The 22,289-nt window shown below is 38.4% G+C and overlaps 1 protein-coding gene across 1 annotated transcript in view; it reads right to left on the minus strand.

The window, feature by feature from the left end:
• The window catches only part of LOC126195200 (protein furry), a 1,217,589-nt gene that overhangs the window by 108,683 nt on the left and 1,086,617 nt on the right, over positions 1–22,289 (minus strand). The window contains exons 38-40 of the mRNA XM_049933718.1: positions 4,639–4,982; positions 4,361–4,558; positions 444–611 (exon numbers count right to left, since the gene is read on the minus strand). Coding sequence (XP_049789675.1) covers positions 444–611; positions 4,361–4,558; positions 4,639–4,982 — 710 coding nt within the window. The remainder of the gene's footprint in view (positions 1–443; positions 612–4,360; positions 4,559–4,638; positions 4,983–22,289) is intronic.

Genomic DNA, 22,289 nt, shown 5'->3' on the forward strand with positions numbered 1-22,289 from the left:
CTGGTACAGTACTTCTAAAATATCTGATTTAAAAGAAATCCTTACATATGGCCAAACCACTGCAAACATTTGAATTCTAATATTTCAAAATTTAACATCAAACAGTCAATAATAAACAATGAAGCAGTTAAAAATTAGCAATCTATTCACCACCTAATTTTCTGACTTTGATATAACATTTTATACAGTTTTAATCAGTCGAATAAATATCATCATTCTTTTGAGTTGTCAGATAACTGAAAATTAAATAGATGAAGTTTTAACTTATTTTCTCATTCATTACTGAAACTTTAATACTTAAAGCCAACATTCACAAACAATTGATATGATCAACCAATAAAGGAAAAGTGTACTTGGAAAGATTTTGTTCATGCAGGGCCAATCATAATTTCAGCTGTGCTAAAGCTCTGGCCTACATTAGCATTAAAACAATTAAAACCTACCTCAACAAGAAATGACAGCATAGAGAGGCTAAGATGCCCGTAAGTATCGTAGAGGTATTTGACCACACACTTTGTCCACTGAAAACTTTCCTTGCTGAATGTCCGGCGACTATAAAGAGTCATTACAGTGCCCAAATTCTCGAGTTTTTTACTTTTTTCTGTGCTAACCTGGAGACAGTAATTCACAAATAAATTTGACAATGAAATTTTCTTAACTAAGTATATAACTCACTACAATCCTTACTAGTACATAATTAAGGGTGTCCATAAAAGAATGTCCCCATTTCAATGGTACATTATAATGGTTTAATTTAGACTATTTACAACAAATCATACATTAAACTGAAAGTAAACTAATCTAGTTATTCTTAAAAATGTTCAATATGTACATTTTTAATATATGGAACACATCCAACCAAAAATCCAGTTCTTCCCACACTTTGATTAAAAAGTCTGGAGCAATTGAAACAATAGCCTCAGTTCTGTGCGTCCACTCTGGCAAATCATTCAGTAGTAGCAGACATACGTATGATCTTCTATAAAGCCTCAAAGGAAAAAAAAATGCTTGTGTGAGGCCAGTTGAACATGGAGGTTGGCAGAAAAGAGCTCTGTTGCACTGACCATTACAATCAATCCTAGATTCAGAGATTTCGACACTCAATCACTCTCATAAAAAAAGTGCCCATGGGGAGGGGCTCTATCTTGCTGACACACAAAATTTTCAGGTTCACTTTCTAATTGGGAAAAAGAGCCATTCTTGCAACATATCCTGATAAGCCACCACTGTTACGATAGCTTCAGAGAAAAAATGATTTGTATGCCTGATCTCAGGACACAGCACAGAAAATGTTTAATTTAGGGGACTCATTTTAAAGCATGTACAACTGTAACTGGTATGGTGAATGTGTAAACATTTTCTTAAAGCTTTTGGGAAGTGATGTTCCCAACTTGCATTCTGAACAGACTTCTTAGGAATGCAAAGGTAAGATGCTCCACAACGTGCTCAACATCCTCTTCAGACATTTTTTGTCATCCCATACTTTTCCCTTCACACACATATCCAGTCATATCGAATTGATTGTACAATCAACACATGTTGTTGCCACATGTGGGATCACAATCAAACTTTAAATGAAATGCATGTTTAACTGAATTTACAGATTCACCCTTAGTAAACTGCAGAACACAAAATGCTTTACATTCAGGAGTTGCCATTGTGCATGCATGGCGCTGCAAGCAGGAAAATAACAAATCAGTATTCACACATGTTCTTACCTACAGCTGTTTGACTTACTCTTTAAATGTCACCTTGAATCAACACTCTATGACATTTACTGTTGATACTATTAAAATTTATATCAAGGACAGTCTCTTATGGACAACCCCTTAAATAAATATATTTCAGTAATACAATATTGAAATAAAGTAAACTATTTAAACAGATGTAAACTGGGTATTTAATTTTGCATCACATGTAAAAAAAATCAATTATTATGTCTCACAGAAATGGTCACCAACAGCTAACAGCAATTTATTAGTTTGCCAATTTTTATGAGACATCAGACGAAGTGGTGACACCTTGTTTGTCTCTCCTTTATTCCCTTAACCTAGGATCATGAGTGCTTTCCTTCCAAATCAATGACCCCTTGCTTTGGCATATGATTTACCATGTATTATCTACACATATTATACAGATATATATGTTCCGAACTTTATTTCTGACATTCTAAATTTTTTCCAAAGATGACAAGAGCCGAAACCTGTATTGTGGAGGTAATGTAATAAAAAAATCCTAAAGTTATCTAGATGGTATTATTCATTAAGGTCACTAAGATTGTGGAGTCATATCTGGAAAATATGAAAATATTTCCTATATTAACAATACCTGTAACATTTCATTTCCCCCCATCCTCGCCCTACCTCTGTATTCAGGAAACTAGCATGTAAACCACATTTAGTATCTGTCTTTCAAGCTCCTGCAATAGTTTTTACCTTTGACTCATTGATGACATTCCATTTGTACAGGGTGTTCCAACAAAAGGTCTCATATTGTTAGAGGAGGAAGTAATACTGAAAACTAGGACAAAAAGTTTGATAATTTACAATCAGAAACAAATACGTGTTGAGATATGGGACTCATTACAGCCCTCTCTCTCTTGGTGGTTACCACTCATTCTCTCACATCCTTCAGTCCTCCTCCTCCTCCTCAAATAATCATGAACTACTGTGAACTCACCTGGCGAGCCTCAGATTAGATCACATGTCTAAACACACAATAATGTAACATTTGCATGTTGCTGATGGATGTGGAATACATCAATACTTTTAAATGTCCCCATATCCAGAAATCAACTGCTGCTGGACCTTCTCAACCAATGTATCACTCATTAAACATCTGTGTTAGGTACTGTCATATAAGGCATGCCCTGTTGTGTATAAGTCTTATCTGCAGGGGCAACATTTTCCAATAGAACTGGTAATAAGTTGTGCAGAAGTTGGTAGTAAACAGCACCTATTTATTTGTCTCAAAACAAGTGTTTTGGTAGTACTGGTCACTCACAAGTTCTGCCCATGCACTGACATTAAAGAGAACCTAAAGGCGTTACTATATGACTACTGAAGCATTTGCCTCATGGTGTTGTTTGGTAATTTTTTATAACACACTGTGTGAATAATGTCTCACCTGTAAATAAAATACAAGCTGTGAACTATAGTGCTTCAGCACTCTGACTTATAATCCAGTGGCAGAACTATCATCTGGCATGGTGTTGTTGCGGTCTGAGAAAACAGGCACGCACTGTGAGAGATAAGGATGAAGTAACTGTTTGTTGCAGAATTGACTATGCAAAAGTGTGGTTTAGGCATTCAGAACATCCAATATTTGCACATTTTTTTTAGTATTGTCTTCTAGTCACTGTAACACTTTCTCCTCCATATCAAGTGTGTAAATTGTGCCAGATCCACCATGTTACCTTGTGCTTGCTGCAAATGATGCTGTGGCAGCACTTGCTGGAAAAACTTGCTCAACATTTTTTCAGACACAATGTGGTGTCAAGTATGTTGGGTGATGTACACAACATACAACTATCTATTAATGCTGTCAGCTAAACTGGAGAAGAAAACCATATCTGTCATTTCCCACACAGAATAACAAGACTCCATGGAATCACTAATTCTTGTCTGATTCCAGGATAATGTCAACATGGAAAGTAAAAAAATCCCTGATGTAGAAGATAGTTGTCAACAAGATCACAATCTCCGGACAAAAAAACAGAGACAAACACAACCCACAACTAATGAACAAGAAATATTGACAGGAAGACAGCCTACACCACTGAGTGCTGACTTTACCGATGCATGTAAACTTACCTGATCTTTCAACAAGTATTTGTTTTTGGGCATATGATCTGAGGCCTTTTTTACCTCCTTTAACAGTTTGGGATTTTTTTTGAAGGCTCTATATATTTAAGAGGATGGAGGTAAGAGAACAGCCTGCAAGCTCAAACATGTCATCATTAGGACAGAGAGGGAAACATAAATATTGATATCATATTTGGTATATAGATGAAAACAGAAAATGGCTACAGGCACTGACTATGATTAGAGACAGAGAGAGTAGTAAAAGCAAACATTCTGAAAGAAAGCCTAAGTTCATAAAATATTATGGTTCTCCATCATGTAAGACTTTGCACATACGCATAAAGAATGAAGCTGGGAAACTGATGAATGTAGTATAGGACAAGTGAAATTCCATGGGATTTTTCTCTCTTTGAATTTTTCTGAGTTCTTATGGTGGAAACTACAAGAATTAAAAGAAGGTAAACTTTGTTTACTGTATTTAACACTCAATCAATCAGTTTCAATTTTCACAAATAGCACTAATTCGGTCAACAGTATACAGAATTTGTTACCCTTACCTGAGCTATATTTTCTGCACTTCTAATGCACAAGTCATTTGTATCTTCATAATGCAGTAACATGTATGGTAACAAGGCCATGACATTCATAGGGAATGCTAAGCTTTGAGTTGGATCAACAACAGGCAAATCTAAAAGCTGTGTAAACTGTGACAACAGAGTCACAACTGGCTCATATGTGTTTGGGTTTGTGCAGCCCTGCAAGAAAGAATAATTAACTTTCATACTTAATTTTCATATACATTATTTTACATATAACCCAAACTGTGTAAATATACCTTCAACAAGAGAGCATGAACTCCTGGAAAGGCAGGCCATTTGAGCTGAGCTTGCAATTTTTCAACTTTATCACGGGCGTCTGGCCTATCTAGGGGTAAACGATGGAGCACACGACTTAGCAACCGCAAAGCGAGTAGAAATTCATGTTCATAGTCAGATTCCAAAAGAGATACAGAAAGCCAGAAAAGTTGTGCCAATATGGTCATCTTGTCATCCTGAGTAGCAGTATCACCGAGGAGCTTTAGAGACTGGGCAGAACGAGATCTTGAAAGGTTTGTGGAATATTTATTGAGGCTGCAGCCAGAGCGAGCTTCGAGTTCTGATGATGCTCGACCTCTTATATCTGTAAAATTACAAGGCATCAATAATAAACACAAAAACTGAAATACATTAAAATGTAACCATACACAAAGACACAAGTTAAACTTTCTATATTTGTGACACCAGAAACATATTTAATTTGAATCGCAATATTATTGAGTAATTACACTACGTCTCTGCTAATTGCAGAACATTCCTTGATTAAAAGCTCATGTAAAATGTAGTGTGCGTACAACTAAAACATGATTGCCTGTATTATACAAGTATCTGCCTTCCTTTACACCTGCAACTACCAGATTGTCACTAAACATAAAAACTTTTAATGATGTTCTTTGCAGGCATGTCATTACGCACTGGATATACAGAAGTTGTCAATACCTGTCATGTTAGTAATGAGTTAAAGTGAGTTCAAACTCTCAGATTGGCAATTAATGACTGTGGAGCTGGAAACAATGATGATACCTTACAAATTTAGAACAAAGTGCTTTTTTATGTCCTTGAAAGTTACCCTTAAGCAGAAACAGACAAAAATTCACAGTGAAATAATTAATTTTTCCATACATCCTAGCACTTACAAACAAGCTACCTGTAGTATTAGATATATGGATTTGTGGCATCAGGGAACTCTGTTCAGCTAGTTCTTTCTGATAATCTATCAAGCTACTTGTGTAACACTGTACTTGGTGTTTCTGGAACCGAAGTTCAGTACTCTCAATTTTACTTTTCCTACCATCAGTTTTCATGGATCTTTAGTGCTTTGAGAGAGTAATTAATATGCGAATTGGTGATACTGTTACTTGAAATATCAAACCACAGTTTAAAAAATAGCATTATCTTTGTAATTAAAATTACTTTCAAGTTCATTTGTTTGTGTGGACTATGGTGGCAAAAAGTAATAAATCTGATCTGTGGGAGAATTTTGTGCAAAATAGCAATCACTGTAGTTAAGTCGCATGCAGTCTGTGTCACAAAAAAGTAGAATATTTTGGAAACATTAAAAATTTAAACAAAAGCTTGCAATAATTTTGACACTTTTACAACTTCAACACTCAGTTACCACAAATAGCAAGAAGCAAAAGAAGATTTCAATGTCTTTAAATAAAACAGTGCTGATGATTCAGGGAAAAAATAACACATGCATAAAAATATGTGATATTTACATTGCTGAAACTATGTGCAAGCTTTACAGAGCAAAGTTATTAATAAAGAAAGACATTTGCAGTGTGCCAATACAATTACAGGTACACTCCTTGCTTTTTGATAATTAAGGGGTATCTGAGTTAGTTTCTAAACATAATGCCAAATACACACTGCCTTCCAGCAAATAGATTACAGACGTAGTGTTGCTCCAATTTTATGGGCAGTGCAAAAGCAATATTGAATAAGTGGAGTTTTTTGGCAGCTACTACAGTCATATGAACTTCTGATAGTTTTTAATCATCCATACTTCATGACATTGTGTCTCAATACTTCATTAAACTCGGTGTGCTTTTTTTCTGATTCAGGAGAAAACCTGCACACAATTTTCACTATATGTAGCTTTCAGAACAAAAGACAACAGACTTTACTGATAATGCAGCTAAAATTAAAACTGCTATACAGTTATTGAAACAGTCAACAATGAACAGAATTACATGAAATATTTTGAAACATGCCGAAAAAGATGAGAGGCACCATAGAACATACTAAACAAAATAATATGGCTTCAGGAAAACCTGAGTAGAGATGAGCCCCAATTATGCTCGATTATGCTCAAAATTGTGCATCCAAATACTAGGCTAATGCACAAGTTTTTTCAATTGTTCTGAGAAATTTTGGCAATAGCAAGACATGCCTCAGTATTGTAACTTGAAAATGAAGGTGTACGATTATAGTAATAGATATTAAAAATTCACACTCTACTTTAAAGTTCGAAGAGAATGGCATATCATGTTAAGAGTGCCCGTGATGATCTTCAACATGCAGATGGGATGCAGAATGACATATTTTTGTCTTTGTCACATTTTCTTTCATGATAATCTGATCTGACATCATTAAATCTGGTAACTGACATTTGTGAAACTAGAAGCAGCATGTTTTAATACATACATACCTCTTTATAAACAATACATTGTCTAGGAAATGTGCATTATATAATAAGCTGCTTGTACTACATAAACTGGTCTCAGGGGATTCAAAAATTAAACCACACCACCTTTCCAGAATATCGAAATTCATGAGAATCTGATAAAAATTTTGAAAAAAAAAAAAAAAAAAAACCAGTACAGCATGTTGAGGTAGGTTTTTTATGTAACAATGTTTCTTTCAGCAAAGGAAGTGACTTGTTTTAGGCATAACATGCCAACAGAGTGCTAATAAAGGAGTCAAATGGGAGTCATTTTAATTTCTAGCTCTTGGTTTTCAGTGGCATCAGTTATTCTTCAGCGATACATTTTTACTCAAATATTAGGCTATAAAGTTGGATAGCTCTGTGCTAGATACTGTTTACCTAAGACCTGACAAATGCTGTGCGTTCCAAAATGGTGTACCTACTGAAATAAAAGTGGACGTACAAAAGCAGCCATTTTTGGATGAGTGCTATACAAATTGTTTTTAATAAGGCAAACTGTGTACACTCCCTTTCAAAGATGGCTTGTGTCTATCGAACATGTTGTTTCCCATACTTAAGTGGTTCTGAGATCATTCTTTAATTAAAGAGGCATTATAATTTTTGTTTGAAATCTATGCACATTAGATATAATACAGTATTTTTATGAGGATTTTCTGACTTCACATTTTAACTAAGCTACATCTCTACCCTCATGTCTTATCACTAGTGCTATGACAGGCCATATATTTTTTGGTAAGACTGACTTGTTCCTTAAATACATATAAATGCTTGTTATGAAAACGACTAAATGAATAACTGTATTTTGTTAAGTCTTTTTTATGCACAATCGTCATTTATGTTGAATAGTGCATATCTTAGTAAGTAAACTGCCGGCACCCACCCAGTTTGCTGTGCGATCTAACGCATGGCTTTCTGGGCGGGAAGGAGCACCTGGTCACCGGTACGAATCCGCCTGGCGGATTTGTGTCGAGGTCCAGTGAACCAGCCAGTCTGTGGATGGTTTTTAGGTGGTTTTCCACCTGCCTCGGTGAATACGGGCTGGTTCCCCTTATTCCACCTCAGTTACACTATGTTGGTGATTGCTGCGCAAACAAGTTCTCCACGTATGTGTACACAACCATTACTCTACCATGCAAACATAGGGGTTACACTCGTCTGGTGAGAGACGTTCCCTGGGGGGTCCACCAGGGGCCGAACCACACAATAACCCTGGGTTCGGTGTGGGACGGCGGAGGGGTGAAGTGGACTGCGGTAGTCATCATGGGGTTATGGACCACTGCGGCTGCGGCGGGGACGGAGCCTCTCTTTCGTTTCTAGGTCCCCAGTTAACATACAATAGATACAATACAAACTACCATATTCATAATATTTACTTTCTTTCAAGCAGTAAAGAACTTTCCTCATCCAATTTATTTCTTTTGTGTAACATTCCTCAGAACTGTGCATCTCATTTTCTTTCCTGGAAAATGGCAAATATCTATCGTCCTCCCCTATATCGTTTGAATTTGCAGTATGGACTTCACCTTTACACAACACTCAATTCATGTAGCCTATTGCTACTCTAGGAGCAGGTAGTGGGTGTAGCTGTTCTTGAAAGTGGACTGCAGACAGGTATCTCATTGCGTTACTCAATCTCGCTCAAGTCACTGTGCAGTATAGCTCAGAAAAAAATGCTTAAAGCAAAGCAAAGTATTCAAGTAAAATTACAGCTATCCATGTTTCAAAATGGTGTAAAAGTATTTTCAACTGCACTGTAATCTGTGTGAACTAAGAGTAACTGTGGAGAAGCAATAACTGGCAAATCTCTTCCTCATTCTTCGACATTAAGAAAGGGCCACATCAGTTGGAGCTATAAAAAACAATGAAACAAATCAGACAACAGGTTGCAAATAAAAAAATTTGGATATCAATTGATGATGAACCTACAAACTCTATGGGAAGATACATTGCACATGTCATTGTGTGAATTTTGGGGAAAAAATTGTCTAGGTGGAAAGTTTCTAATAAACTGTGAACATTAAGAAAAAGTAAATTTTTCCACTATTAGTCAATTAACCAAAACGGCCTTGCTGTGCTGGTACTGCGAACGGCTGAAAGCAAGGGGAAACTACAGCCGTAATTTTTCCCAAGGACATGCAGCTTTACTTTATGATTAAATGATGATGGCGTCCTCTTGGGTAAAATATTCCGGAGGTAAAATAGTCCCCCATTCGGATCTCCGGGTGGGGACTACTCAAGAGGACGTCGTTATCAGGAGAAAGAAAACTGGCATTCTACGGATCGGAGCGTGGAATGTCAGATCCTTTAATCGGGCAGGTAGGTTAGAAAATTTAAAAAGGGAAATGGATAGGTTAAAGTTAGATATAGTGGGAATTAGTGAAGTTCGGTGGCAGGAGGAACAAGACTTTTGGTCAGGCGATTACAGGGTTATAAATACAAAATCAAATAGTGGTAATGCAGGAGTAGGTTTAATAATGAATAAAAAAATAGGAGTGTGGGTTAGCTACTACAAACAGCATAGTGAACGCATTATTGTGGCCAAGATAGACACAAAGCCCATGCCTACTACAGTAGTACAAGTTTATATGCCAACTAGCTCTGCAGATGATGAAGAAATTGATGAAATGTATGACGAGATAAAAGAAATTATTGAGGTTGTGAAGGGAGACAAAAATTTAATAGTCATGGGTGACTGGAATTCGTCAGTAGGAAAAGAGAGAGAAGGAAACATAGTAGGTGAATATGGATTGGGGGGAAGAAATGAAAGAGGAATCCGCCTTGTAGAATTTTGCACAGAGCATAACTTAATCATAGCTAACACTTGGTTCAAGAATCATAAAAGAAGGTTATATACCTGGAAGAATCCTGGAGATACTAAAAGGTATCAGATAGATTATATAATGGTAAGACAGAGATTTAGGAACCAGGTTTTAAATTTAAGACATTTCCAGGGGCAGATATGGATTCTGACCACAATATATTGGTTATGAACTGCAGATTGAAACTGAAGAAACTGCAAAAAGGTGGGAATTTAAGGAGATGGGACCTGGATAAACTGAAAGAACCAGAGGTTGTAGAGAGTTTCAGGGAGAGCATAAGGGAACAATTGACAGGAATGGGGGAAAAAAATACAGTAGAAGAAGAATGGGTAGCTCTGAGGGAAGAAGTAGTGAAGGCAGCAGAGGATCAAGTAGGTAAAAAGACGAGGGCTAATAGAAATCCTTGGGTAACAGAAGAAATATTGAATTTAATTGATGAAAGGAGAAAATATAAAAATGCAGTAAATGAAGCAGGCAAAAAGGAATACAAACGTCTCAAAAATGAGATCGATAGGAAGTGCAAAATGGCTAAGCAGGCATGGCTAGAGGACAAATGTAAGGATGTAGAGGCTTGTCTCACTAGGGGTAAGATAGATACTGCCTACAGGAAAATTAAAGAGACCTTTGGAGAGAAGAGAACCACTTGTATGAATATCAAGAGCTCAGATGGCAACCCAGTTCTAAGCAAAGAAGGGAAGGCAGAAAGGTGGAAGGAGTATATAGAGGGTTTATACAAGGGCAATGTACTTGAGGACAATATTATGGAAATGGAAGAGGATGTAGATGAAGATGAAATAGGAGATACGATACTGCGTGAAGAGTTTGACAGCGCACTGAAAGACCTGAGTCGAAACAAGGCCCCGGGAGTAGACAACATTCCATTAGAACTACTGATGGCCTTGGGAGAGCCAGACATGGCAAAACTCTACCATCTGGTGAGCAAGATGTATGAGACAGGCGAAATACCCACAGACTTCAAGAAGAATATAATAATTCCAATCCCAAAGAAAGCAGGTGTTGACAGATGTGAAAATTACCGAACTATCAGTTTAATAAGTCACAGCTGCAAAATACTAACGCGAATTCTTTATAGACGAATGGAAAAACCTTCACCTTGGGGAAGATCAGTTTGGATTCCGTAGAAATGTTGGAACACGTGAGGCAATACTAACCTTACGACTTATCTTAGAAGAAAGATTAAGAAAAGGCAAACCTACGTTTCTAGCATTTGTAGACTTAGAGAAAGCTTTTGACAACGTTAACTGGAATACTCTCTTTCAAATTCTGAAGGTGGCAGGGGTAAAATACAGGGAGCGAAAGGCTATTTACAATTTGTACAGAAACCAGATGGCAGTTATAAGAGTCGAGGGGCATGAAAGGGAAGCAGTGGTTGGGAAAGGAGTGAGACAGGGTTGTAGCCTCTCCCCGATGTTATTCAATCTGTATATTGAGCAAGCAGTAAAGGAAACAAAAGAAAAATTTGGAGTAGGTATTAAAATTCATGGAGAAGAAGTAAAAACTTTGAGGTTCGCCGATGACATTGTAATTCTGTCAGAGACAGCAAAGGACTTGGAAGAGCAGTTGAACGGAATGGACAGTGTCTTGAAAGGAGGATATAAGATGAACATCAACAAAAGCAAAACGAGGATAATGGAATGTAGTCAAATTAAATCGGGTGATGCTGAGGGGATTAGATTAGGAAATGAGACACTTAAAGTAGTAAAGGAGTTTTGCTATTTAGGGAGTAAAATAACTGATGATGGTCGAAGTAGAGAGGATATAAAATGTAGACTGGCAATGGCAAGGAAATCGTTTCTGAAGAAGAGAAATTTGTTAACATCGAGTATAGATTTAAGTGTCAGGAAGTCGTTTCTGAAAGTATTTGTATGGAGTGTAGCCATGTATGGAAGTGAAACATGGACGATAACCAGTTTGGACAAGAAGAGAATAGAAGCTTTCGAAATGTGGTGCTACAGAAGAATGCTGAAGATAAGGTGGGTAGATCACGTAACTAATGAGGAGGTATTGAATAGGATTGGGGAGAAGAGAAGTTTGTGGCACAACTTGGCTAGAAGAAGGGATCGGTTGGTAGGACATGTTCTGAGGCATCAAGGGATCACAAATTTAGTATTGGAGGGCAGCGTGAAGGTTAAAAATAATAGAGGGAGACCAAGAGATGAATAAACCAAGCAGTTTCAGAAGGATGTAGGTTGCAGTAGGTACTGGGAGATGAAGAAGCTTGCACAGGATAGAGTAGCATGGAGAGCTGCATCAAACCAGTCTCAGGACTGAAGACCACAACAACAACAGTCAATTGTTTGACAGACCCAATATGCCATATGGCCTGAAGGCATTAGGCATGAAAATGTACTATTCTTCATGATGGACACTGCATCTTGTACAGTGAAAGCTGCCAATTCACTGAAATCAGTATACAGTAAAATGGCACAAGAGACTTCTTTAGTTCACACCTTACACAGAGTTATAGAAGAGATTCATAGTCATTTCAGTGATGGTGATGAATTAACTGGTTGTGTCAGAAAGGTATTTTTGAAAGCCCCGACATGTGTTGCAACATTCAAGTTGTTAGGTCTAGACATTTCCTTATCATCATCTCCCTTTTGACAAGACAGGGGATCTGGATTGGTTCCTGCAATGATTACTCCCAGAACTTTAATATTGTAAAAAGCATCATTAATTCATTTGTACCAGTGAAGCCACTTCAGCTAGGCTTGCCCAAGAATTGTCAAAGAATTTCCAAAGAAATTGGAAAAGATGTTGGATAAAACTGAAAAATATAATGCAGTGTGTCTTGTTTCAGTGCTTTTGTTGGGTGACAAGTTTTGTTTTAAAGGTTTAGATTTAGATTCAAACATTATTGTCAACTTTAAACATGCTACTCTTGTGACAGCTGAAGTAGACAGAAGTTTGTTGAAGTACATGGTTTCGTTGGCTGACAATAGGAAATCTTTTCTATCTGAAAATTTGCACTATGCATTCATTGTATACTGACCGTCAGAGTTCATAAATTGAAGTAAAAAGGAGGATGTAAAAAAATCTTAGTTAAGTACGTCCTGGTAATGTTAAGAACAACAATGTAAGGAAAATATAGATTGCTACTCACCATAGGATGACACATTGAGTTTCAGAAGGCACAACAAAAAGACAGTTACACAACTAGCTTTTGGCCAAAGGCTTCTTCATAAAAACACACACACACACACACACACACACACGTACGCATGTACGCAAGCATAGCTCACGCAAACATGACCACCATATCTGGCAGCTTGGAATGCAATGCAATTGTGTAGAACGGAAGCAGCCGTCTGGATGGGGTGGGAAAGGAAAAGGGATAGCGGGGCACAGGTGAGAGGAGTGGAGAGGGACTGCTATCTGGTGGATCGTGCAGGGACTAGACTGCCAATAGGCACAGCATCGGGAGGCTGCGGGGTCAGGAAGTGGTGAGGGAGCATAAAAGGAGAGGAGCAGGGAAGGCAGGGAAGGGAAACGACAAGTGGGTGCATTAGCAGAGGGCAGCATACAAAGATGGTGAAGGGATAAGAATAGGGAGGAGATGATAGGACATAGGGGGTAGAAACTGTTGGGTGACCCCAAACATCTTCCAGTAATTCCTTACCTCCAACTTGGCTTCACCATCCTTCCCCAGGTCCTTCCTCAAACCACTGACCTTTCAGCAGAAGACAGGACAGCCATACACAACCTCAAAACAGATCCTGGTCTACTCACCATATCTGCAGATGAAGGTTCCACCACTGCCATTATGAATTGCAGTGACTACCTGACAGAAGGTCTCTGTCAGTTATCTAACTCCTCCACCTATAAATACAGTCACAGTGATCCCAACCCAGTAGTCCAAGATAACCTTCAATCGCTGCTTTATGCCACATGTCCTTGCCAAACCTCTCCCCTGAATCCATATTCCTCCTCATCCCTACAACATCCAGAGCACACACACCTTCCGTGTACTCCCCAAAATCCACAATCCCAGAAATCCTGGGCACCCCATTGAAGCTGGTTTGTGCACCCACACAAAGAATTTTGGCGCTCACTGGCCTACATCTCCAACCAACTGCCCATAATCTAGCCTCCCACATTCAAGATACCAACCACTTCCTTCACCAAATCTCCACCATAAGCATCCCTTTATCTTGTAGACCCCTACTCATCACTGTTGATGCCACTTCCCTATAAACCAACATCCTTCATGCCCATAGACTTAAGGCTTTTGAATACTAGCTTTCCCAACATCCTTCATACCCCAAACCCACTACCTTGTTCCACATACACCTTACTAAGTTTATCCCAATAACTACTTATCCTTTGAAGGGAAGGTATACAAACAAATCCATGGCACATTCACAAGCACCTGCATGGCACCCTCCAATGCCAACCTGTTTATGTGCCATCTAGAGGAGACCTTCCTAGCCTCCAAACATGCCAAATCCCTCGTCTGGTTCAGATTCATTAACAAGGTGTATATGCGGACAAGGAAAAAAACAATCCCGGGTTTTTCCCGGATTTCACAATTAAAAAAATGCACTTTCTCCTAGGTGAAAATAAGCTTTTTCCTTGTTAAGTGACAGAACACTTTCCCTCAGGATCATAAAACTTATCAATCCTTTGAATGGTTAAAATTTTGTACACTGGCGTAGAGTCTCCCGCCACTTTAGGAAACGAACCCCAGAAAAAAAATGCGTTTTGGAAGGGTCTTTGATTTGCAGCAACATATAAGCTGCATATTTTTGTATTATAGTCAAATCACCAAATACAGAATGTTAGTTTCTGAAGCATTGAAATCAGGATCGCGATGCACTTTTGTAAGCCACTCATAGCTCATGTCACGTGATATCATGAGCTGATGATAGCAGATATTCATCGCTTTTATATGGGGCTCCCAAAATTGGATTCCGTAAGCCAATCTCCCAATACCGCTCCTGGGTGGTCAAGTAAACACTTCAAAATCGATTCTGGAAATACGCTTCTGGTTGTTGGTTTTCCAGTTCTGCAATCGATTTTCACTGCATGAAAATGCAGCCGGTATTGAAAAGTGCTTGGACTGTCATGCTTCGCTTCGTTTTTAAAAATTTCAGCTGGTACTGATGGAGTGGCTTTTTGTGCAGTGAAGGATAAGCAGAAATATTAGACTGAAGCTGTTTGCACCTCGTCTAACAGAAGAAAAATAGCGATTGTGCTGACTAAATCATAAATTACATCTGCTGTTTTCCAGACGCTGTAGTTAACTGGGCTAGCAAATCTGCTTCAGACCTTCTCATGTAAACACGCCAGCGAAAAACGATTTCCCGAATTCAGTTTTTGTTTTTCGCAAAATTGTGTCGCATGTAAGAGTAGTGATTCAGAGCACAGGGCACATGATGTAGTCAGCCTATAGTAACATCACTGTTAAGTAGCACAAACATACAAATAGGAAAATTAATGTACATACTGTAGCTACAAGAAGATCTAAGGTTAAACATATAATATTTGTCTTTTATGCATGTGTTACACTTTGATACATCACACAAATGTGCCGGTACAATTTTAAGTAATGACGTAAATGTCTGGTCTTCTGGGCTCCTAATTATTCTAAGTGGCTGGCCCTCAAAGTGTTAAGCTTTAAATCAAAATCAAACAAACTGCGATTTAAGAAATTCAAAGCTCGTTTGCACACTTAACATAACTCATATCATGTAAAATGAAATGTACTTTGAAAGTAACACTTTTCAAACGACCAATTGCAATATTTTCCCGCGACCTGGTAGAACTCGTTTCCGCAGTTGTCAGAGAGCGCCAGAAAACGGTATTACTGTGCCTGCGCAACCATGATGAAGTAGGTAGCCCATATGTTCATACGTATATGGTATTAAGAGATCTTACATTACGTCATACACAAAGCAGGACATCGAGGATACTCCAAGAGCATCGGAATTTCGTAAATCATGTTAAAATCCATAATTTGACTTAAAGAGCACATTCATATGTCCAGATTCACGAAGAAGTAGGCCCCAAGCTGATATTAAACTTTTCTGTGTGGTTTTTGGATGCAAATTTTCTTGAAGTACCAGTACTGTATTATCTCATGTTTAGTTCTATGGCATAATGCCATAAATCGCAAAAGATAACAGATAACAACGTGCACTTGAAATACTGCACATAGTTGACACTAGCCAATAGTGCTTCAAATAAATTGACTACCTCTGCGGAAAAGATTAATTAATGCCAAAGTTTTTTAGCAAATTGACAAAAATAACTTAATTGTTCAGCAAGGCAATTAATACCCACCTGACTGCCAAAAACCTGGAAATAAAATAAAATCAGAAAACTGAGACTAATTACATATTTTTGCCTTCCATAATTATGTAATATTTTAATTCACTTTATAGCTCCCAGCCACAAAAATCCATTTCGTTCTTGAGAGGCACCAAAATCACTAAACATAAACACGATTCACGTGGAGACTACCTCTCATCCCACTAGAACTCAGACTACTCTGCGCATGCGCGAATCTGGCAGCTTGGGTGGACCAGAAAAATGTTTCCGTGTAGCATCTGGCTGCTTGTTGCTACTGCTGAGACAGCTCATGTCTAGTTACCTAAGATACAGCTAACTGCTGCACTTCAAGTAGCCAGAAGCGGGAGAAGGTATTGCTCATTCGCGACTCAACTGCGCATGCACGTAAGCCCGCTGGCAACTGCTCAAACGAACCTAATATTAACTGTTGTGACATCATGCCCATCAGAAGCAGTTTGTTGATAGTGACATGACTATTGCATAGTCTTCGCCCTAAAGCCTTAGACACGTTTTGCTGTTAGCAGACGCTTGTGTGTGCGCTGTGTTTTGTTGCTGAAAATGGCACATTTCCTTTGAAACTTATGTTTTTTTTTCCTCTCTCTCTTCGTTTATGTTGCAGTAATGGGCTAAAGTAAAATCTTTTGTTAGAGATCAGTTCTTACCAGTCAAAACTAAAAAAAATTAACTGAAAGGTTAAACAATGAAAAATTCCCATAATTCTTAAAAATTCCCGGGTTTTTCCCGGTTTTCTCCCAGATGAAAAAATTCCCGGGTTTTTACCAGATTTCCCGGTTGTCCTGGAGCATATACATCCTGATTAATGATATCTTGTTGATCTGGACTCAGGACCAAGACACCCTATCCTCTCACTCCACAGGCTCAACACCTTCTCTCCCATCCACTTCATCTGCTCCTCCTCAAACCAGCATGCCACCTTCCTGGACTTTGACCTTCTCCTCCCTGATGGCTCCATCCACACCACTGTCCATATTAAACCCACGAATCACCAACAGTACCACATTTCGACAGCTCTTATTCCTTTTACATTGAAAAATACCTTCCATACAACCTGGCCACATGGGTATGGTACATCTGCAGTGGCAAAAACTCCCTTGCCCAGTATGCTGCGAGTTTCACAAAGGCTTTCACAGACAGGGACTATCCCCCAAATCTAATCAACAAATAGATCTCTCATTACATTTCCTCACACACCCCCAATCCTTCCACCAACCCCAAGAACCAGCAAAAAAGGAGTGCCCCATTCATTACCCAATACCATCCTGGACTGGGACAACTGAACCACATCCTCCATCAGGGCTTTGATAGCTTATCATCATGCCAAGAAATGAGGAACATCCTTCACAAGCTCCTCATCTTTCCATCCCTTCTAAAATGATATTCTGTCACCCACCTGACCTCCACAACATCCTAGTCCATCACTGTGCCACTCCCAATTCCAAACCCTTGCCACAGTGATCATATCCCTGTGGAAGATCCAGGTGCAAGTCCTGTCCAATGCACCCTTTAGAGGCTGGGCCACCTGTGAAGCAGCTCTGCTGCTATCATTGCACAGCCTGTAATATTGGTACAACTACAAACCAGCTGTCCACAAGGATGAGTGGCCACCATCAAACTCGAACCAAGAGCAAGGTAAACCATCCTATGGCACAACATGCAACTGAACATAAGATAATTGATTTCAATGGCTGCTTCACAACTTGGGGCATTTGGATCCTCCCATCCACCACCAGCTTTTCTGAACTGCACAGATGGAAGTTATCCTTACAATATTTTCTTCACTCCCAAAAGTATTCTGGCTTCAACCTATGGTAACCTACTGTCCCCACACCTCCACCTAACAGTTTCCATTCCCTCTGTCCTATCATCTCCTCCCTATTCTTGGTTTCTCACATCTGTCGTGTCTGTGTATGTGCGGATGGATATGTGTGTGTGTGCGAATGTATACCTGTCCTTTTTTCCCCCAAGGTAAGTCTTTCCGCTCCCGGGATTGGAATGACTCCTTACCCTCTCCCTTAAAACCCACATCCTTTCATCTTTCCCTCTCCTTCCCTCTTTCCTGACGAAGCAACCGTTGGTTGCGAAAGCTAGAATTTTGTGTGTATGTTTGTGTGCCTGTCGACCTGCCAGCACTTTCATTTGGTAAGTCACATCATCTTTGTATATATATATATATATATATATATATATATATATAAACACAGATGATGTGACTTACCGAACGAAAGTGCTGGCAGGTCGATAGACACACAAACAAACACAAACATACACACAAAATTCAAGCTTTCGCAACAAACTGTTGCCTCATCAGGAAAGAGGGAAAGACGAAAGGATGTGGGTTTTAAGGGAGAGGGTAAGGAGTCATTCCAATCCCAGGAGCAGAAAGACTTACCTTAGGGGGAAAAAAGGAAAAAAGGACAGGTATACACGCGCGTGCGCGCGCGCCCACACACACACACACACACACATATCCATCCGCACATACACAGACACAAGCAGACATTTGTGTGTATATATATATATATATATATATATATATATATATGTGTGTGTGTGTGTGTGTGTGGGTGTGGATCCTTTTCTGAAGAAGGCTTTAGCTAAAAGCTGATTGTGTAACTGTCTACTTGTTGTGCCAGTCTGCAACTCAACATGTCATCTTTACAGTGAGTAGCAATCTATCTTTTTATATTGGTGACATTCCATCCTGGATAACAAGCATAGTTTAGATAATCTCAAGTTTAAATAAATTATCATTCTTAAGTAAATATCTTATCATCATAAATCGACTTACTAATTTATTTTACAACAAAAATTTTACTTCATTTTAATGTTGTAAGAGCAAATTTTTTTATGTTAGCGTGCATTTGTTGTAAAATTTTGGTTGTAAATTTTTGGTCATAGGAGCAATTTTTTTTGGACATATTGTGGTGATTCTTAAGGCATAAAAATCCTCGTCCTTCTCAACATATTTGTAGCTGGATTGACCCTACATCCTGTCTCTCTAAATTTAATTTACTTTCAAGTTTAATACTTCTATCTACATTTATTTATAGTTAAATCAAACACAAAATTTCATATGTTCCAACCAAGTTGAAAGAATCTTTGACAGTTAACTTGTATAATCACAGTGAAAAATAAACAACTTCTTTATTTCATAAGAATGTTTTCACAAAATATTTTATCCTCTTAAGATTTGTTATAAAAACCAAACTACTTTGCAGCCCGATGTTCTAAACAATAGTGTACCAGTTACGCTGCCCTTGCTTTCATGAGACTTTCCACAAAGCCACAGAAAGTGGAAGCTGCAGGTCACATGTGCTTTGCTCTGAAAGGGATGTCCATTTAAGGACTGACTGACAACCAAGGCATGTGATAAAGTTCTCAAGGAACTGAGGCAGTGGAGAGGTTAAAGGCCTTCCCATTACGAATAAATGGACCCACTGTTAAGCTGCAGTCTCCTTGGTGAATCAGGGATGCAGAGAAAAGATACTTGGCAACATCTATAGCCATTTCTCAAGAAAGTCTGGCATGTAAGCCACCAGGGAATTCGCTGTGGGCAGTTTCTGGTGCTGCAACTCAAGATGGCATGAGGTCACTGTGAGAATGTGGCATGAATTCACATGTTCTATCTGGACTGTCATCTTGGGATTTTATTTTTCGAAGTGAGATCAGTGAGGTTGACACCATCTGAACAAGATTGTCAGATCAATGCCCATTTATTAGGGCACACTGCAAACTGAGACCACCAATGATAGGATGATAACACAAAATTCATTACCCTGGATGACAAGAGTAGGGGAACAGGAACAAAATTTCTGAACACAATTATTCAGAGGTTACTAGAAGCAATTCATTCTGAGATTCTTCTAAGAGAGTTTCATTTGAGGTCTTGCTATGTGATTTACTTTCTACTTTGCACAGACCTTGTGTCTCATTCCTGTAGCCATCCTAATATCTATTGTCCTATTCCTGTGTTTATCCCAATGTCTGTCATCATTCGGTGAGACATTCTCAGTTTCCACTACATGTTCAATGCTCTTTCATTCGGTTCAATTTCTGAATATATGAACTTTCGACTATGTCCCCATCATCCGACTTACAATTCTGAATATAACTTGGGCACTCTCTCTGCAATCTAATTACTGCAGATAAAAAGATGTTGCATCAGTACTGGGAGACAGTGGGTGGCTGCTGTGGCCAAGACAATGGTACTGTACTGACAAGCCTGATGGCAGTTTTATTTTGAGAGCAATCAAGGAGTAAGTGGTGGACAGAACACAAGTTAAGCTGCTCTGTCACCTTTAAAAGGCATGGCTACACAAAGATGAAAGCCATTGACTGTTAATCAATGGCTATGCATCACTACACCGGCTCACATGAAGATCGACTACTACAGATCATATTTACTATACAACTTTTGAAAATCTACGGGACAGTTGGTGGTTAAGTATATATGCTGATGAGCCAAAATCTTCAGGAGGCAAAATCCTTAATAATGTTAGGGGGTCTCATGAAATGACAGAAAGGGAATCAGTCTAGAAAGGTGCACGATAAACACTTGAAGGTAGACCTAGCAACAATTGGTACTGTAATTGTAAATTTTCACAGCTCTGTTGGAAAAGAACCAGAACTCCAAGCACTAGTAGGTAGTACTGAAACTCAAATTGTTATAGGTATGGAAAGCTGGAAATAAGTTCAGTTAAAATTTTTACAAAGGACCTAACCATGTTCAGTAAGGATAGATTACATACAGTTAGGGATGCAGTGTTTATTGCTGTCAGAAGTAGTTTACTTTGTAGTAAAATTGATTTAGATAGTTCCAGTGAGATAGTATGGGTAGAGATTATACTTTACAACTGGAATAAATTAATAATTGGTTCCTTTTTCCAATTCCCCTCCCCGAAACACACACATACTTAGATGATACAGTTGCTGAACAGTTCAAAGAAAACGTGAGTCTCATTTCAAGTAGCTACACCATTCATACAATTATAGATGGTGGTGACTGGCTTTAATCTATCATTGATACGTTGGTGAAAGCACATGTTTAGAGTCAGTGGTATGGATAAAACATTGTCCAAAGTTGTTCTGAATGCATTCTCAGAAAGTTATTTTGAACAGTTACTTCAGGAGTCCACTTGAAGTATAAATGGTTGTGAAAACATACTTGACCTCTTTGCAACAAATGATACTGAGGAAATAGTAGACATCAGAACAGATACAGGGACTAGTGTCCACAAGGTGGTTGTAGCGAGACTAAATACCGTAACATCAAAACCAACAAAAATAAACACAAAATACACCTATTTAAAAAAGAAGACAAAAATTTGCTTGATGCCTTCCTATGACACAATTGCCACTCCTTCTAATCTGACTCTGTAAATGTACACTGGAAGTGGTTTAAATTCAAAGAAATAGTATTGATGGCAATAAATAAATAAATTGAGATATATATACCAAATACACTAGTAAGATATGGAACTGATTCACCGTGGTATACCAAACAAATCAGAACACTGTTGCAGAAGCATTGAAAAAGCATACTAAATTTCAAGATACAGAAAGTTTTACAGAATCTTGAAATTCAGCATGAAGTTCAGTGCAAGGTACTTTTAATAGTTTCTACAACCAAGCTCTGTCTTGAAATCTGGCAGAAAATCCAAACAGATTCTGTTTGTATACAAAGTACACCAGAGGAAAGACAAAATCAACACCCACGCAGTGGAATACCCATGGTGATGTTGTGGATGACAGTGCCACTAGAGTAGAGATACTAAACACAGATTTCTGAAACTCTTTCACCAAAGAAGATGAAGTAAATATTTATGAATTTGAATTGAGAACAACTGCAAACATGAGTAACTTAAAAGTACATATCCTCAGTCCCGTGAAGCAGCTTAAATCATTTAATACATACTTGGCAATCATATACAGTGGCTCGGTTGTTGAAAGATCTGTTCCTAAAGACTGGAAAGTTGCACAAGTCACACCAATACTGATGAAAGAAAATAGGAGTAATCCACTGAATTCTAGACCCATACCACTAATGTTGATTTGCAGTAGGATTTCG

This window comes from Schistocerca nitens, chromosome 1 (genome assembly GCF_023898315.1).
Source record: "Schistocerca nitens isolate TAMUIC-IGC-003100 chromosome 1, iqSchNite1.1, whole genome shotgun sequence".
In the NCBI taxonomy this organism is placed as follows: Eukaryota; Metazoa; Arthropoda; class Insecta; order Orthoptera; family Acrididae; genus Schistocerca; species Schistocerca nitens.